Source organism: Muntiacus reevesi, chromosome 7 (assembly GCF_963930625.1).
Source record: "Muntiacus reevesi chromosome 7, mMunRee1.1, whole genome shotgun sequence".
NCBI classification, from domain to species: Eukaryota; Metazoa; Chordata; class Mammalia; order Artiodactyla; family Cervidae; genus Muntiacus; species Muntiacus reevesi.
The window spans coordinates 59280442-59297284 of NC_089255.1; the positions used below are offsets into that span (position 1 = coordinate 59280442).

The following is a 16843-nucleotide window of genomic DNA, read 5'->3' on the forward strand; positions in this document are numbered from 1 at the left end:
TCTTTCTACCTCTATGGATTTTCCTATTCTGTATATTTCACTTTAATGGATTTATATAATATGTGGTTAGCTTTTTTTTTTTTTTGATTGGCTTCTTTCACTTGGCACATAATGCTTTCAAGGTTCATCCATGTTGTAGCATGTATCACTACTTCAGTCCATTTTATAGCCAAGTAATATTCCAAATATATTCTGAACAAGTAATATTGTACAAATATAGCACAGTTTGCTTGTTTATTCATCAGCTAATAGACATTTATTTGGATCATTTTACTTTTTGGCTATTATGAATAATGCTGCAAAGTTTTGAGTGGACATGTTTTCAGCTTTCTTAGATGGTTTATATGGCAACTTTATGCTTAGCATTTCGAAAAATGGTCAGTTTTCTGAAGTGGCTGCACTGTTTTACATTGTCACTGGCAATGAATGAGGGTTTCAGTTTCTTTATATCTTCATCAGCACTTGTTATTTTCTATTTAAGAAACTATAGTTTCCTGGTGGATATGGAATAATTTCTTATCATGGTGATTTGCTAATGATGTGGTTTTTACTTGATGGCTAATCATGTTGAACATTTTTTCATGTGTTGATTGGCCATTTGTGTTTTTCCTTTGGAGAAATGTCTATTCACATCTTTTGCCCATTTAAAAATTGGGTTGGCTTTTTACTGTTTAGTTTTAACTATTTATATATCCTGAATTTAAGTCCCTTGTCAGATACATGATTTGCCTATATTTTTTCCTATTCAGTGAGCTGTCTTTTCTGTTTCTTGATAGCATGCTTTGAAGCATGAAAGCCTTTAATTTTATGAAGGCTAACTTGTGTATTTTTTTTCCTTTGGTTGCCTGTACTTTTCTAAGAAACCATTCTCTAATCCGAGATTCTGAAGTTTTATACCTGTTTTCTTCTAAGAGTATTATCTCTTATATTATGTCTTGAAATCCATTTTGAATTAATTTTTTGCATATGATATGAGGTAGGGGTCCAACTTTATTCTTTTGCATGTGGATATCCAGTTGTTTTGTACCATTTGTTGAAAAGACTATTTTTCACTAAATTGTTTTGTCATGCTTGTCAAAAAATGAATTGATTGTGAATGTGAGAGTTTATTTCTGAGCTCTCAGTTTTATCTCATTGAGCTATGTATCTTTATGCACTAGATTGCCATATCTTTGTAGTAACTTTTGAAATTGGAAAGTGTGAGTCTTCCAACTTTGTTCTTCCTTTTCAAGATTTCTTTGGCTAATCTGAGTCTCTTGCAATTCCATATGAATTTTATGATCAGTTTGTCAATTTCTGCAAAGAAATTAGGCAAGATTGTGGTAGGGATTGTATGGAATCTGTAGAACAATTTGGAGGAATATTGCCATCTTAATAATATTGTGTCCTGATCCCTGAACACTGGATATTTTTCCATTTATTTTGATCTTCTTTTATTTCTTTCAGTGTATTGGTCATACACGTTTATAATTTTGTGGTTTTCAGTGTATTAGTCATGCTTTTGTTAAACTTACTCCAGTGTTTTATTCTCTTGGCTATTCTTTTTGCTGGATTGTTTTCTCTTATTTATTTTTCTGACCTCACCACATAACTTGGAGGATCTTAGTTCCCCAACCAGGGATCAAACCTGTGCCCCCTACAATGAAAGCATGGAGTCCTAACCACTAGACCCACCAGGGAATTCTTTGGATTGTTTTCTTAAATTTATTTTCAGGCAGTTCACTACTAGTGTATAGAAATACAATTGATGTTATATTGATCTTGTGTCCTGCCACATTGCTTAACTTGCTAATTATAATTAGTTCAAATAGTTTTTTTAGTGAACTCCTTAGGATCTTTTATAGTCAAGATCATGTCACCTGAAAATAGACATATTTCTTTCTTTCCAATGCCTTTTATTTCTTTCTGTTGACTAATTGCTCTAGCTAGAAACTCTACAGTTTTGACAGAAGTGGCAAAAGTAGATATCCTTGTCTTGCTTCTGATTTTACATGGAAGTATTTAGCCATTGTTCATTAAGCATGGAGTCTAGCTGTGGGTTTTCTGTAGATATAGGTTTTCTTTAGATTTTTCTTTCACCAACATTTTGTTTGTGAGACTTACATTACTTTGTAGCTGTAGCTACATTACAAGTAGCTATAACTCTTTCATTTACATATGTAAATATATGTGTGTGTAGCTTTCATTTGTATGAATATTCCACAGTTTATTTTCCTTTCTCCCATTCATAGATTCTTAATGTTATTTTCTGGTGCAATGTACATTTCAGTTGGGTATATACTTAGAAGTGAAATTTCTTGTAGTACATGTGTTTCAATTTTAATAGATAATGCCAAAATCTTTTCCAAATTAGTTGTGCCAGTTTACCTCACCACAAGAAGTGTATGAAAATTGTAGTTGTGCTTTGTCTTCTTGGTAACACTTGATATTGTCATTAATGTGTAGTGTTATTTTATTTTGATCTTTATTTGCATTATCCCAGATTACTAATGAGATTGACTTCTATTTAAGAAAATATGTCTATTGTGTTTATTGATGGCTTGGGTGTAGGGGGGTGTGTGTGTGAAGAAGGACTTGCTTGTGTCCCTTCTCAGTTTTTACATGATTTTTTTGTGTGCGTATGTGTTCTGTTGATTTATAGGAGTATTTTGTTTTTTAATATCTGTTCTAGATAGGCATTCTTTGGTTATGTGTATTGCAAATATCTTTTTTCACTTTGGGCTTGTTTTTTTATCCTTTTCATGTATTTATTGATGAATGGAAGTTCTTAAACATCAGTCAAAAATTTCCATCTTCATGGTTAGTACTTTTTATAGTCCCTTTAAGAAAAATCTTTCCTTACTTCAGGGTCATGAAGTTATTCTTTTATGCTGCTTTCTGAAAGCTTTATTGCTTTGCTTTATACTTTAGTTTTGCCATCTACCTGAAACTGCTGTTCTTGTTGGGGTTTTTCTAACTATTCTTGCTTGTTTACACTTGCGTGTGAACTTCCATGTTTAACTTGTTCTGTTCCAGGAAAAAAAAAATCCTGATAATATTTTCACTAGGGTCATGTTAGAGAGAGAGAGAGAGATATATATATATATATATATATATATATATATACACACACACACACACACATACACACACACACACACATTAACCCAGGGAGAACTGATATCTTTAGGATGTTGAATTTACTTATTCAAGAATGTAGCATGTCTTTTCATTTGCTTAAATCTGTTTGTCTTTTAAGAGTATTTTGAAGTTTTTCACATTTAGATTTTGCAAAATTCTTGTTAAATTGATGCCTAGATATTTTATTTGCAATAGTGAATGGCATGTTCTTTTCCATTATTTCTTCTGAGTATTGTGTGTATATATGATTTCTATATTTTAGGTTGTAACCTGTTGCATTCTAATTCTCTTCATAGTAGTTTTTCCATTAGATTTAAGATTTTTTAGATATAATTGTATCATCTGCCAATGGAGATAGTCTTACCTTCTTCCTTTTCACTTATGCTCCAAATTGCTTTCCCTTTAAACTTAAAGTTCCTGTATTTTATTTAGACATTAGTAGTATAAATGCTCTTTCCCAAAGTGGTTTTACCATTTTGCATTCCCAGAAGAAATGTCTTAGAGAGTTTCATTTGTTCTCTGTCATTGTTAAAACTTGATAGCCAATCTTTTAAGATCTGAGCACTTCTAGTGTATGTGTAGTGATATCTCATTGTGGTTTTAATTTGTATTTCTCTAATGACTAATAATGTTAAGCATCTTTTGATGTGGTTTGCTTCCTCTTTTCTTGCCACACTTAACTGCCATTTGTATATGTTGTTTGGTGTATATATATGGACTGGCATGCTATAGTCCATGGGGTCATGAAGAGCCGGACATGACTTGGCTACTGAACAACAATATGTTGTTTGGTCTTCATATATTTCAGGATACAAGCCCTTTGTCAGATATATGTGTTGTGAGTGTTTTTCTCCCCTCTCTGGTTTATTTTACCATTTTCTTATGTTATCTTTTGAAGAGCAAAAGTTTTTTTATGAACTCAAATTTATTTCTTATTTACACTTCGTGATTTTTGTACAGTTCATGAGTTATTGTAACTCAGTGTTAACAAAATGTTTCTGTTATGATTTTAGAAATTTGATAGTTTTGGCTCTTATATTTACATCTGTGATCCATTATGAGTTAATTTTTTAGTATAGTGTGAAGGAAAATTTGATTTTTTTTATTCCAATAAATCCAATTGATCTAATTCCATTTGTCAGAAAAACTTTTCTTTCCCAATTGACTTGCCTTGATATATTTAATAATCAGTTGACTGTATGTTTGTGGGCCTGTTTCTGTACTCTCCATTCTGTTCCAGTGATCATTTTGGAGGGAGCAGTCTTGATAATGTAGTCTTGAAATGGGTTGAACAAATCCTTCAACTTCGTTGTTTTCAAAATTGTTTTGGCTACTCTAAGTACTTTGCATTTCAAAATAAATTTTTTGATTAGCTTGTCAACTAATACAGAATTTGCCCTTTGGACAAATTTGAAACTTAAATTTCAAATTTTGAAATGTGTTGATTTTATAGGTCAGTTTTGGGAAGATTGCCATCTTAAGAAATTGCCACTTGCCACATACACTTCCATAAAGCTGAGGGAATTAAAGAAATTGAGTCTTTCAGTTTCTGAATATGCATGCTATACTTCTCTGTTTATCTAGGTCTTCTTCCATTTCTCTCAGTTATGTTTTGTAGATTTTATTAAATGTTTGTTTATTTGGTGGTGCAGGAGTCTTAATTGTGGCATGCAGGATCTTGAGTTGTGACATGTGGGGTTTAGTTCCCTGACTGGGGATTGAACCTTCGCCCCCTGCACTGGGAGCTCTGAGTCTTAGCCACTGGACTACCAGGGAAGTCTCAATGTTTAGTAGTTTTCAGTGTAGAGATTTCCCTTTAGCTGAAGAATTTCCTTTGGCATTTGTTCTAGAGCATGTCTGCAAATTCTTAGTTTCCTTATATGGAAATGTTGTTATGTTTGGTGATTACAGAATTCTGGATCAATAAAAGTTCTTTTATTTCAGCACTTTAAAAGTATGCTCTCCCACTGTCTCTGGCCTTGGTAGTTCCTGAATAGAAATCTATTGTTATTTGAATCGTTTCTTGAATCGATTTTTGAATCATTATTTGAATGTAGTTTTTTTCTCCTGCTGTTTTTAAGATATTTTTTTCTTTTTCTTTTTTCAGTACTTTCATCATGATGTGTCTAAGTGTGCTTTTCTTTTAGTTTATCTCATTTGCGGTTCACTGAGCTTCTTGAAAATGTAAATTATGTCTTTTACCAAATTTGTGAAAATGTTAACTATTATTTCTTCAAATACTTTTTCTGCCCCTATTGCTTTCTCTCTCCTTCTGGTCCTCCAATTACATATAATGTTAAATCTTTTTATGTTGTCCCACAGTTCTCTGAGACACTGTTCATTTTTTTTTTTTCCGCATTAGATAATTGCTATTGAACTGTTTTCAAGTCCACTCACTCACTCCTCTGTCATTTCTATTCTGTTGAGCCTGTCAGTTGAGTTTTCCTTTTTTTTTTTTTTTTTTAACTTTTAGGTATTGTATTTTTTAATGATAAAATATCTATTTGGTTCTTTTTAACATTTTATGCTCTGTTGAAAATTCCTATTTTTTCATTCATTTCGAGTATGTTTTCTTTACTCATAAAGGCTAGATATTTGCTGCTTTAAACTTTTAAAACTCTCTGTAATATTTGTAGCATTTGGGTTTTCCTTGTTAGTTTTATATTGAGTAATTTTAGATTGTATACTAGACATTGTGGTTTTTTTGTTGTTTAGAGACTTGTATGGGTGTTTCAAATCTTCATTTATTTTTCTGAGCCTTTGCCACATTGATTTGAATCTGTCCTGTGTATGTATGTGCCTCTCCAGGGTTAGTCAGTTTGAGACTTGTGTGGTTCAAATTTCAGAGAGATTCTCCAAATCTTTGCTGATTTGATGCATGCAGTCGGTTCTCTGCACGCATAGTTCAGGGCTTAGACTAAGGCTTGCTTATACACAGAATCCAGAATTCCTTCCTCTGGTCATCTCCTCAGGAATCTTCCTGCACTCTTACTTTATCATTGGCTTAAGCAGTTGGGTGTTGATATAACTTATAATGGTTTTCATGTTTTTTGTGCTTGAGATTCATTGAGCTTCTAGGTTTTAGGGGGTTTTAATTTTCATCAGATAGAAAAATTGTGGTTATTATTTTTTCAAATGTTTTTTCTATCAGCCTCCCCACTCTTGTGGGACTTTAACTACAGTCAGGTTAGAAAATGTAATATACTCTATGTATTTCTGGTCTTCTTTCTCTTTGTGTTTAAGTTTGCTATGTCTTTATGTCCATGGATCTTTTCGTATGCTGTATTAAATATGCTGTTAATTTCATCTAGTAGGTATATTTTTTTCAGATATTTTTATTTTTTGTCTCTGTAAGTCCAATTTGGGGCATAAAGTCTTCCATTTCCCTCCTCATTGTTTTTGTGTCCCTCCCCCCCACCTCCTTGAGCATATGGCATATACTTAATTAATTCTACTATCTGTCATCCCTGGTCATTTTCTCCTGGTTACAGTTCATATTTTCTTTCCTGCTTTATTCACATTTGGTAAATTTTGATTGGATGCTGGACATTCTGTATTGTATGCTTTAGATTTTGGACTTCATTGCATTAAAAAAAAAAATACTGTTATTCTTTTTCTGTAACATACTAAAGTTACCTGGAATTCCTTTGATCCTTTCAAGGCTTCTCTGTAGGCTTCATTAGATCAGATTTAGAACAAACAGCTTAATCTGGGGCTAATTTGGCCTTGTTACTAAGGCAGTATTTGATGCTGTGTGGCTTAGGAAGTCTCTCCACTATGGTTCATTGAAATACAAAATATTCCCCGCCCTGCTCTTTTGCTGTGGCTTTCCCTGCCTCGCCCCCGTCTTGAGGTAATTTTCTCACATACACCACAGGTCTCCAGGGCCCTTTCTCTGTGTAGCTACCTTCCTCACAGTGTTTTGCTCCCCAGATTCTAGCCATTTTGGTTTTCCCATACTGAATTCTCCAACTCGGTGAGATTGCAGAGAGCGGACTCCCTGGGTTTCCTCTTTCTAAGCTGCATACTGGAAACTCTCCAGGAAGAAAGCTGCAGCCATTATAGGGCTAACTGCTTTACTTTCCTCAAGCATCACTACACTATACTGCTTGTTGTCCAGTGTTTGAACACTACCATTTCATTTATTTTATTTAGTTTTCTAGCTTTTTTAAAGACAGAGAAGACTGGTCCTTTTAATCCATTATGGCAAGGAACAGAAATACTCATTCCAATTTTAAAATTTATTGACCAACTACAGTGGGGATTAAATTAGCATGGCATTTATTTGTGTTATTTTTTTTTTCTTTCCAGTTGTTCAGATATCCACCCAGACTTGTGTTTTAATAAAAGAGAGACAGAAATTGTTGATGAGGATAACTAGTGTTTTACTATTCATTTCCTCTTTATTTTCACATTGTTTCTCTTGGAGTCATGAAGGACATATATATATAGCATGCAATTTATCAAAAGTAAAAATGCATGCTCTGCTGAAGTTCATATGGTTGAACTTCTTGCAGTGAGGCAGCAGGACTATGCTTAAGAATGGTCTTCCTGTGAATGAACTTATTTTTTATATAGGGATGTATCAAAGGCAATAACCTGTGTATGACAAAGCTTAAAATTGTTTTTGAAATACGAATATATAGTTGGATGGGTTGCAAAGCATGGTTACCACTACAGTTAGTTGCTTTTAAGGAAGAGTCATGCTTGATTTGTTATTGGATTTAACCTTAAATACGATCATTTTTCCATTAGCATTGTACAACCAGAAGGCCCAGATGAAGCGCTTTCTAAAGAGGAGGTCATCTTGAAGCTGAAAGCAGAGGTGCAGCGTTTGCTGGATAGCAACTCTGTGAAGCGTCATCTGGTGTCTCAGTTACAAAGCGAGCTCAAAAACTCTCATAAGAAAATTGAAGATCTCCAAGTGGAGAAGGATAAAAAAAGCATTGAGGTAGAATTTGTAAAGCTGTAAAGCTGTTTTTCAAGACTTCATAAAGAAAAGTCTTACAGTTTTCACATTTAAATTAAACCTTTGTCTTTCAGGCGTTCATTTGACTTTTTTATATGTAAAGTTAATTTCTGACTGTGCTGGATCTACTTTGCTACACACGGGCTTTCTCTGGTTGCAGAAAATAGGGAATGCTAGTTAGTTACGGAGCCCGGGCTTCTCATTGTGGTGATTTCTCTTGTTTCGGAGTGCAGGCTCAGTAGTTGTGGCTCTCAGGCTTAGTTGCCCCTCGGCATGTGGAATCCTCCCAGAGTAGGGATCGAACCCACGTCCCCTGCATTGGCAGGCAGATTCCCAACGACTGGACCACCAGGGAAGTCCATAAATGAAGTTTAAGGAAGGAAATGCCACTTAAAGGAGTATACTTTCTGGTTACTCTTGGCACCTAGGCCAATTAGGTAAAATTCCATAACCACAAATCCAGTGAAGCATTCTTTATAACAGGGTATCTGTTCCAACCTTGTTAGTGCTGTAACATCTAGTTAGACTCTCCGCAATGAAATGCCCTAGCGATTTGTCTGATGTTTCCTTGGCCCATGTTCTTAAAAGAAGTCATTCTACAATGAAAAAAAAAATTAATTGTATGGTGGTGTTAGAGGTGGGAAAGGCTTGTCAGAGTCCTTGAAACCCACCTTTATATCTTTATAAAGTGAGTTAGTGTGCTTACTTTATAGATAAGGTAAATGAAACTGGAGGAATTTGTGACCCTTCTGGGCTTAGAGTGAGTCTTTGGGTGAATTGAAACTAAAACATTGGACTAATGAGTAGGTCAAGGTTATTTCTCTGAGATCATGCTATCAGAGGTCTCTAGGGATTGGCCTGAAATCCCTAGCTCTTTCAACAGCTGCCTTTTTCACCCTTCTCTATTTCTGTATCCCAGCTCACCTCTATTCCCATTGGAAAGAAAGATCTAGAAGCTAAGAGGAGAGGGAAGGTAATATATGAGTGTAGGTAGGTGGGACTTCCCTGGTGTTCCAGTGTTCAAGACTCTGTGCTTCTGCAGAAGGCATGGGTTCAATCCCTGGCCAGAGAACCTAAGATCCTCCGTGGTGTGTAGTGAGCCAAAAAAAAAAAAAGGATGTAGGTAGTATATTCTTTTTCCTCATGGATGGAAATAATATTTTACTTCCTACTTTGGTACTGTTTTATCTCTTGATCCTTTAAGCTAGGAGTTGTATTCATTAAAACAGTGCTATTAAAGCAAAGTGTGCAAGATGTTCTCTGGCGCTTATTATTGTGGAATTTTAATCGTGCCTAGTTTGCTTTCCAGAAATAATAGTGTGCTCTCACTGTGAAAACCCTGCCCAGTTTGGTTCTTTCTTTTGAGTAACTATATTTGATGAGCACATTGATTTCAATATTAATAAGCAAATGAGAAACGGGAGACTGTGCTTCCCCACAGCACATTTAACATCTTTAAACCAAGCTTTTTTAACTGTTTCCATGTGTTTTTTTTATAAAGAATGGAAATGAAAATTTGTGTTAGGTTAGAGTTGATTAGTTTAATAAGCCTTTTAGTGTGAGTGTGCTAAGGGTAGGAGCCTTATTTGGGGTCTGAACCTTAGCTCTGGTGTCTTGTTGCTTTCTCTTTTCCATATTGAAATCCCTACTTGACGTTTGCTGTACAGATACACTTTCACATGTGTGGCAATGGCTGGTGGCCGTTCCTTGTGTTGTTTTTAACCTTTCCGTTTGCCTCCACACTCTACAGTCTGTTTTTATCAGTAGGTTGGAGGGAGCCATCTCATCTTTGAATATCTTTTTTTTTTTTTTTTTTTGCCAGGTAGCCTTCTGCCATAGTGATTTCTCAGCAGTCTACATTTGGTTTTTCTTAAAGTGAGACTGAATTCGGTCCTTGATGCTTTATGGCTATTCTGCTTCAACTTAACTATATAGGAATCTCTTGAGAGTATTGTCTTGATAATTCTGTGAGTGTTTGCTCAGTAAATATTTATTGAATTATTACATATGTTGACCCATTTTCTAGATGGGGAAGAGGGAGAGGAGGTAGTAATTTAATGGACAGGTCAGTTTTTAAAATAAGCACTCAAGTTCTCAGTCATCTCATTAGCAATGAATGCCTTCAAACTTGGCCTTTGCCTCCTGTTTCTCTCATCCTTTTCTAATGAAGCTCCCTATTTAGTCTGTAAAGTCAGAAAGCAGGGTTGGGGAGGTATGTGGATGAAAAGAAAATCATTCAGTTTAGTTTTTTGTTTTTTTTTAAAGCTACTTTATGCAAGGTCTAATGGGATTCAGCGATGAAAGAAACAATGGCTGTTCTGTGAAGGAACTTCGATTCTAGAATATTGCTATCCAGTGGAAATATAATAATGCCATATATATAACTTAAAATCTCTAGTAGTCACATTACAGTAAAATAGGTGAAATTGATTTTAATAATTTATTTAACCTAGGATATATAAAATATTATCTTATCAATATGTGATCAATATAAAATTATTAATAAGACAGTTTTGTGTGTGTGTGTGTGCTCTGCCCTTGAAATCTGGCATGTATTTTCTGCTTACTGCATGTTTCTATTTGGACAAGTCACATTTCAAGCACTCAACAACCATACGTGGTTACTGGCTACCGTAGTCAATATTACGGATCTATAAGAAGATGGACATGTATAACTTTGTGTAATAAGGATGATACTAATTACAAAGTGCTATGAGAAGAAATAACTAACTGATCTTGGGGGTGGCGTGGGGTACTAAGGTAGCCCTAGTGAAGTCTGTGAGGGAACTTTTGATCTCTGTCCTCAAGGATAAACCCAGGGGAGAAGGTGGAAAGGGACATTTCAGCCTTGAGCGGACGTATGTAAAAGGATGTAGCAAATAAGCTAGAAGTTCATATTACATAAACTTAGTCTTTCTGAAATCTTTAATGCAGCTAAATTCATTAAATGTCTTGTTTTTTTTTTTTTTTTTAATTGTGGCTGCACTGGGTCTTTGTGGGGTGCCAACTTTCTCTGGTTGCTGCTCACGGAACAGCAACTTTCTCTGGTTGCTCTTGAGCGCATGGGCTCAGGAGGTGCAGCAGGTGGGTTTCGTTGCTCTGCAGCATGTGAGATCTTAGTCCCCTGACCAGGGATTGCACCCGAGTCCCCTGCACTGAAAGGCAAGCCCTGTACCACTAGGGCAGTGCCTCTATTGATTTTTTAGAAAGAACAGTCATAGCTGGCATCAAATCCGGAGCTTAATGAAATGATGTTGAAGTTTTGTGCTTGCTAAGAGAATAATTTAAACTTCCCTGGATTTTTTTTAAAGAGAACTGGGCCATCAGAATCCTCCTGTAAAGCCTTTATGTATTAAGAAGGGCAACAAAAATATTTCCTATATAATCTTTTTTGACAGATTTCTTTCATAGATGTTTTAAAGGTATTGATATATTTATTTCTTTATAAATGCCTTTAGTATGTTTTATATCCATTTCTATTCATCTTATATAGAACAATTTAAAGTTACTGCAGAGTTTTCTTTTTTTTGCTTTCATGTCGTATGACTGTTCATAGCAGTGCCGCTTTATGACATTTCCAGGATAATATGTGATGAAACTGGGGAGTCTGCCCATATATAGCACTGTGCAGTGATTAGGAGTGGGTCAAATACTATGCTGTTCATTTCAGTTGAACAACTGGGCCATTAAGGTAGAATGTGGCAAAGGCCTTAGGAAAACCAGACTGGCTTACTAGCAGGCAGGGGCCACATCGACACTGAATTTTTTGTAAGCTTAAGAAATAAAACACAGAACCCTTTCTGTGTGTGATACTTAATAGAGATCGTTACCTTACCACAAGCTGTGGTTAAAGCCATACTCTGATTCCAAGGGACTTGATAGGCAATGTTCAGTAGCCAACTCAGAAGGGTCCTGGCTAGAATTTTTTGAGACATAGAAATTAGGAAGATAGTATAAGAGTTGGTATATTACATTTCTTGTGTTTTTGAAGATAATGCCTTCTGTATTCCAGCTTTAGAGAGAGAAATTTTGTGGCGACATTCAAATGGTCCTTTTCTTTTGAAAGACATTCTTGAATTTTGTGCCAACAATTACTGCAAGTACCAAGTCCCAGTGTGCCTGCAGTGTGAAAATATGTCAAAATTGAGTGCAGTAACTAGCCATGAAGATTGTTTTTTCAGGGTAGCAGTATGATGTTACTTTCATTCTAAGTAATAGAAACTCACTTATAGGGAAGGAAGCACAAATGAATGTCATAAACCTTAAAAAGTAGAGTCCATGTTAAAAAAAAAAAAAAGCCATTCTAATAAATCAACAAAATCCTTTAAAGTCTCATTAATACCCCGTAGTCTGGAAAGCTAACAGAGTAGATATTCTTATCTCCTCTTTCTTATGACTGGGACAGGAGCAGTGGCTTCTGGGACATGATGGCAGGTGAACCAGCAAAGCCAGCAACTAGAGCAGTTTCCCTCTGAAGGAAATGAAGACTAAATGGGAAAAAAGAGCCAAAGCCTCGGGGTTCTGTCACCCCACGTAGAATGAGATACACATACCTCTTTTTCCCCCAGTTAGTGGAATGAACTTTGTTATAGATATATTTTAAACATTGAAGAAGAGACCTCAGAGTTTAGGTAAATAATAAAATCAATAGGTCAATTAGAGTAGATATTAAAAAGAAACAACTTTGACCTCTTCAATGAACAAATAACTTATAAAAATGGATAAAATACTCAAGTAGTAAGAGGAAAATGCTAACCTATATATATCTGGGAAGATGAAGAACAAGTGAACAATGAAGGCATGTAAGAGGTTGCTCTCTGATGGTGACACAAGAAATGCAAATAAAAAAAATTTTGGAGACCCTTTCCCTCATCAAACACAATAATCATTCAGTCACTGGCCATTGGCGGCAAAGAGAGCTGGGCAGACTCTTGTACTACCTGACGGTATACATGTGTACCAACTTTCTGGAAACAGTTTACCAAAGTCTCTCATATATTCCTATTGAATAAAATGTATGAATTAATATTGACTAAATATGCTAAGCCTAATGGGCGAGAGTGTGATGAAAAATAGAGAGTTTCCATAGTCGCAAGTGTCTCTGAATAATATACTTACTATTAATTGCAAAATAGTAAGTTTATAGTGGAGGTGCCTGCAGACAGGGTTTTTGACCTTCATCAGTTAGTTGATCATCACCAATGATGAGGCATATTGATGTCATATATCTCCTCAGAAGTGTTCACATCACTTCTTTGGTATTCACGCCAAAAATGCATAACCTTTTAAATTATTAAATTTAATAATGAAGTAACATCAGAAAAGCTCAAATTGAGGGGCAGCCTACAAAATAAATGATTAGTACAAGTACTCTTCAAAAATGTCATGGATTTGAAAGACAAAGACTGAAAAAAACTGTCCCAGATTGGAGGAGACTAATAAGATGTGACAACTAAATGCAATGTAGAGTTGTAGGTTGCATCCTGAACCAGAAAAAGACATTTAGAAGAAAATTGGAAAATTTTGTATAAGGTGTGTAGATTGGGTAATAGTATTGCATCCTAGTTAATTTACTGGTATTGATAATTGTACTCTGGTTATTTGTACTGTTTTTGTACTTTCTTTGTAAGTATGACATTGTTTCAAAACCAGTGCTTAAAAATTTTTAAAAACCTGAAAAACTTTTGATTTCTCTTTAACATTTAGACTAAAACAGATACCTCAGAAAAACCAACTAATCAGATATGGCCTGACTCTTCTGACATGATTGTCAAAGATGAACTACTGCAGCTTAAAAATGAAATTCAAGTTTTACAGCAACAAAATCAGGTGATTAAAAAACTTTCCTCTATTTTATGAGAAATCTCATGACCTCATTAAAAAATAGAGAGGTACTATGACACAAAGGTATTAGTGGACCAAGTACATTAGCAGGTAACTAGGATTCCAGTTATTTTCTTTTACCACTGTCATGTGGTAGTATTTTCATTGGAAGTTAAGTTAGTGTAATTCCAGCTTCCTGTCTGCATAATTGCACGGCTTTTGGAGGTATTCTTTGCTCCTTAGTCAACTCTTGACCAAAAAGTAAAACCTTGCTTATTTGTATGGTTGGGAAGATTATTGTATTCTAAGACTTGTTAGAAAGCATCAGTTAGCCAATTCTTCACTGATTGAATGCTTTTATACAAGTTTTTAATGTTTACTTCAATCAGAAAGCTACTTGATAAGCCTATACTCTTACAAGGCCTGAAGAGACTTTTATAGAATTATGAAAATGATATTATGTCAAATAATGTTATAACGAAAGAGAAAAGGGACAGAGGATATCAGAAAATAAGATTAGACTTGTCAATAAAGGTGTTTATTTCCTCTAAATACTTTATTCTTTTGTATCCAGGAACTTAAAGAAACTGAAGAAAAACTGAGAAATACAAATCAAGACTTATGCAATCAAATGAGACAAATGGTACAAGATTTTGACCGTGATAAGCAAGAAGCTGTTGATAGGTGAGGTACAGACAGAGGCCTCCCTTCTCCCATCTCCTATTCTCTCTCCCTTAAACACCCCCCTCCAAAAGATTCAAGTAAAATGATGGGGGTGAACCCTCCCCATTGAGATCATAAATTGGAGAAGATGAGTCTCTGGCTTCTCAAATTAGAATTTGGAACTCACTTTCCATAGACATAATGTTATGTAGTGGGTTGAGTTCTATAGAATCATCCAAACTGTAGTTCATCGAAACAGTAGAGCTTAATGGCTTAACTATTTTTTTTTTTATAAGAGAAATTTGTGGGAGGAAATAATGTCTTCTAAATACAAAGTCGTAAACTTGGAAACAGACTTTTGGAACATAACTTATGTGTGAGTTGGGTGCTTTAGTATTTGCGTTTAATGTAGATAACTTAGAATTTTGGAACCACACCCTCTGTTATTTCAATTATTTTTTTATAAACAAGTTCTAAACACAGACTGTTATACTCTCTGTGAAGGACTAGGGCATTCACACATCTAGGTTTCTAATTTTTCTCTAGAAACATTTGTAGAAAGAAAATGTTGAAGATTCTCATAAGATCATCTATTGAAAGTTAACTATTACCACTTTTGGTTGGGGAAGACCAATCTGATCTTAGTTGCGCTTTGCATTGGTAGGGAAGGAAGGGAGGGAAGCCGGTTCATCTCGCTGTTTCTGGTAATGCTAGGCACTGCCTTAGATCCCGCTGTCTGTCGTCTGTCGTCTGTCTCTAGGTGTGAGAGGACTTACCAGCAGCACCATGAAGCCATGAAAGCCCAAATACGGGAAAGCCTGTTAGCAAAGCACGCTTTGGAGAAACAGCAACTCTTTGAGGTTTACGAGGCGACTCGCTTACAACTTAGGTGAGAATGCAAGTCTTGCTGCCCTTGAAAGTGTAGAGACAGCTTTCTTTCATTCCATCATTTAGAGGAAAATTGTTCGTTCTGCAGCCTTACATTTAGTTGCTGGTTTTGTATATCCAAGGTCTGACTTAGATAAGGTGAACAAGGAGATGGCGGCTGTGCAGGAATGTTACCTGGAAGTGTGCCGAGAGAAAGATAACCTAGAAGCGACTCTCAGGAAGAGCATGGAAAAAGAGCAGCATGCCCAGGAGAAGAAGGTACAGAACAAGTTCATGTTGTGCTCACGTCATTGCTCTTTGAAACCAGTGCACTCATTGTCTTGTGGAACAGGGAAGGCGTCTGTAGAAGGCTCTTTACGTTTGACTGATTGACACGAATTCAGCTCACAAAGTTCAGTAAACATTGAAATGATTATTAAAGCCCTAGTAGAAAATGGCTGATCCATAGGAGAAAGTGATTCTTCCTTGTAGATTTCTAAGAGACCAAAGAGAGTTCTATAAAAATGAGGGAGGTGGACCCGGGTCACTTTGAGTCTGAAGCCAGGGATCCTTGTTTTGTGTGTGTGTTTGCTGCTCAGGTGGTTACTCCCAGCCCTGTGAGCACTGCACCAAGTATCCCCCTCAGAGACCTTTTCCTGTGACCCATTTCTCTCAGGACGTAAGCATCCATTTGTGCTGGAGAAAAGGGCAGGAATTTGAACTGTGGTATTGCAATACAGGAGGTGATGGTGTGGGGCTGTGGAGAGGAAGGTCAGTTTAAGTGTGACCTCTGTCCAGGGAGGTCTTGTCATTCAGGGAAGCTGGAGGGGCTGCAGTGTCCTCTGTACTCCTGCCTGAATCTTCCAAGTTGCCCTTGGCGAGTGTCCAGGAGTCAAATCACTTAAAAGCAGTTCCCCCTCCTGTCTTCTTCCCTATCCTGACCTGAGCCTCATCCAGACACCCATCCATCTCTCCCTTTCCCTTGAGACCAGGCTGCAGCCCACAGTCTGAAAGCCACCTGCATCAAAATTAGAAAATATTTTTAAAGTCTTGAGGAAATGTTTTTAACAGAAATTTCTGAATAAGTTATAGTAAAGCGTGGCAACTGCTACCACCAGACTTGAAAAGAATGGCAAGGAGCAGATGAGGAAGTCCAGTTCATTTAATATTTTGGTTATTTTTGAACAGGTTAATATGATAGAAAAACATGCCCTGTATATATACCATCTAGTGAAAAAAGAACTAAGGGGAGATGTTTTAGTTTGTGCTCATGAAATAAAAGCTAGAAAGTGTCTTAAATTACCTAGAAATTAAAGACTTAGCTCAGTAATGTTTAAAAAAAATTAAAATAGGGAGATCTAGTGTGATTGTTTTCTTTCTTTCTTCCTTTAAATATATAAA

At 35.8% G+C, this 16843-nt stretch overlaps 1 protein-coding gene across 8 annotated transcripts in view; it reads left to right on the forward strand.

Moving 5' to 3' along the window:
• The window catches only part of CEP152 (centrosomal protein 152), a 98356-nt gene that overhangs the window by 43122 nt on the left and 38391 nt on the right, over window positions 1-16843 (forward strand). For all 8 annotated transcript variants that reach the window (XM_065941275.1, XM_065941277.1, XM_065941273.1 and 5 more), the window contains exons 13-17: window positions 7876-8071; window positions 13796-13918; window positions 14487-14596; window positions 15336-15464; window positions 15586-15721. In XM_065941275.1, coding sequence (XP_065797347.1) covers window positions 7876-8071; window positions 13796-13918; window positions 14487-14596; window positions 15336-15464; window positions 15586-15721 — 694 coding nt within the window. The remainder of the gene's footprint in view (window positions 1-7875; window positions 8072-13795; window positions 13919-14486; window positions 14597-15335; window positions 15465-15585; window positions 15722-16843) is intronic.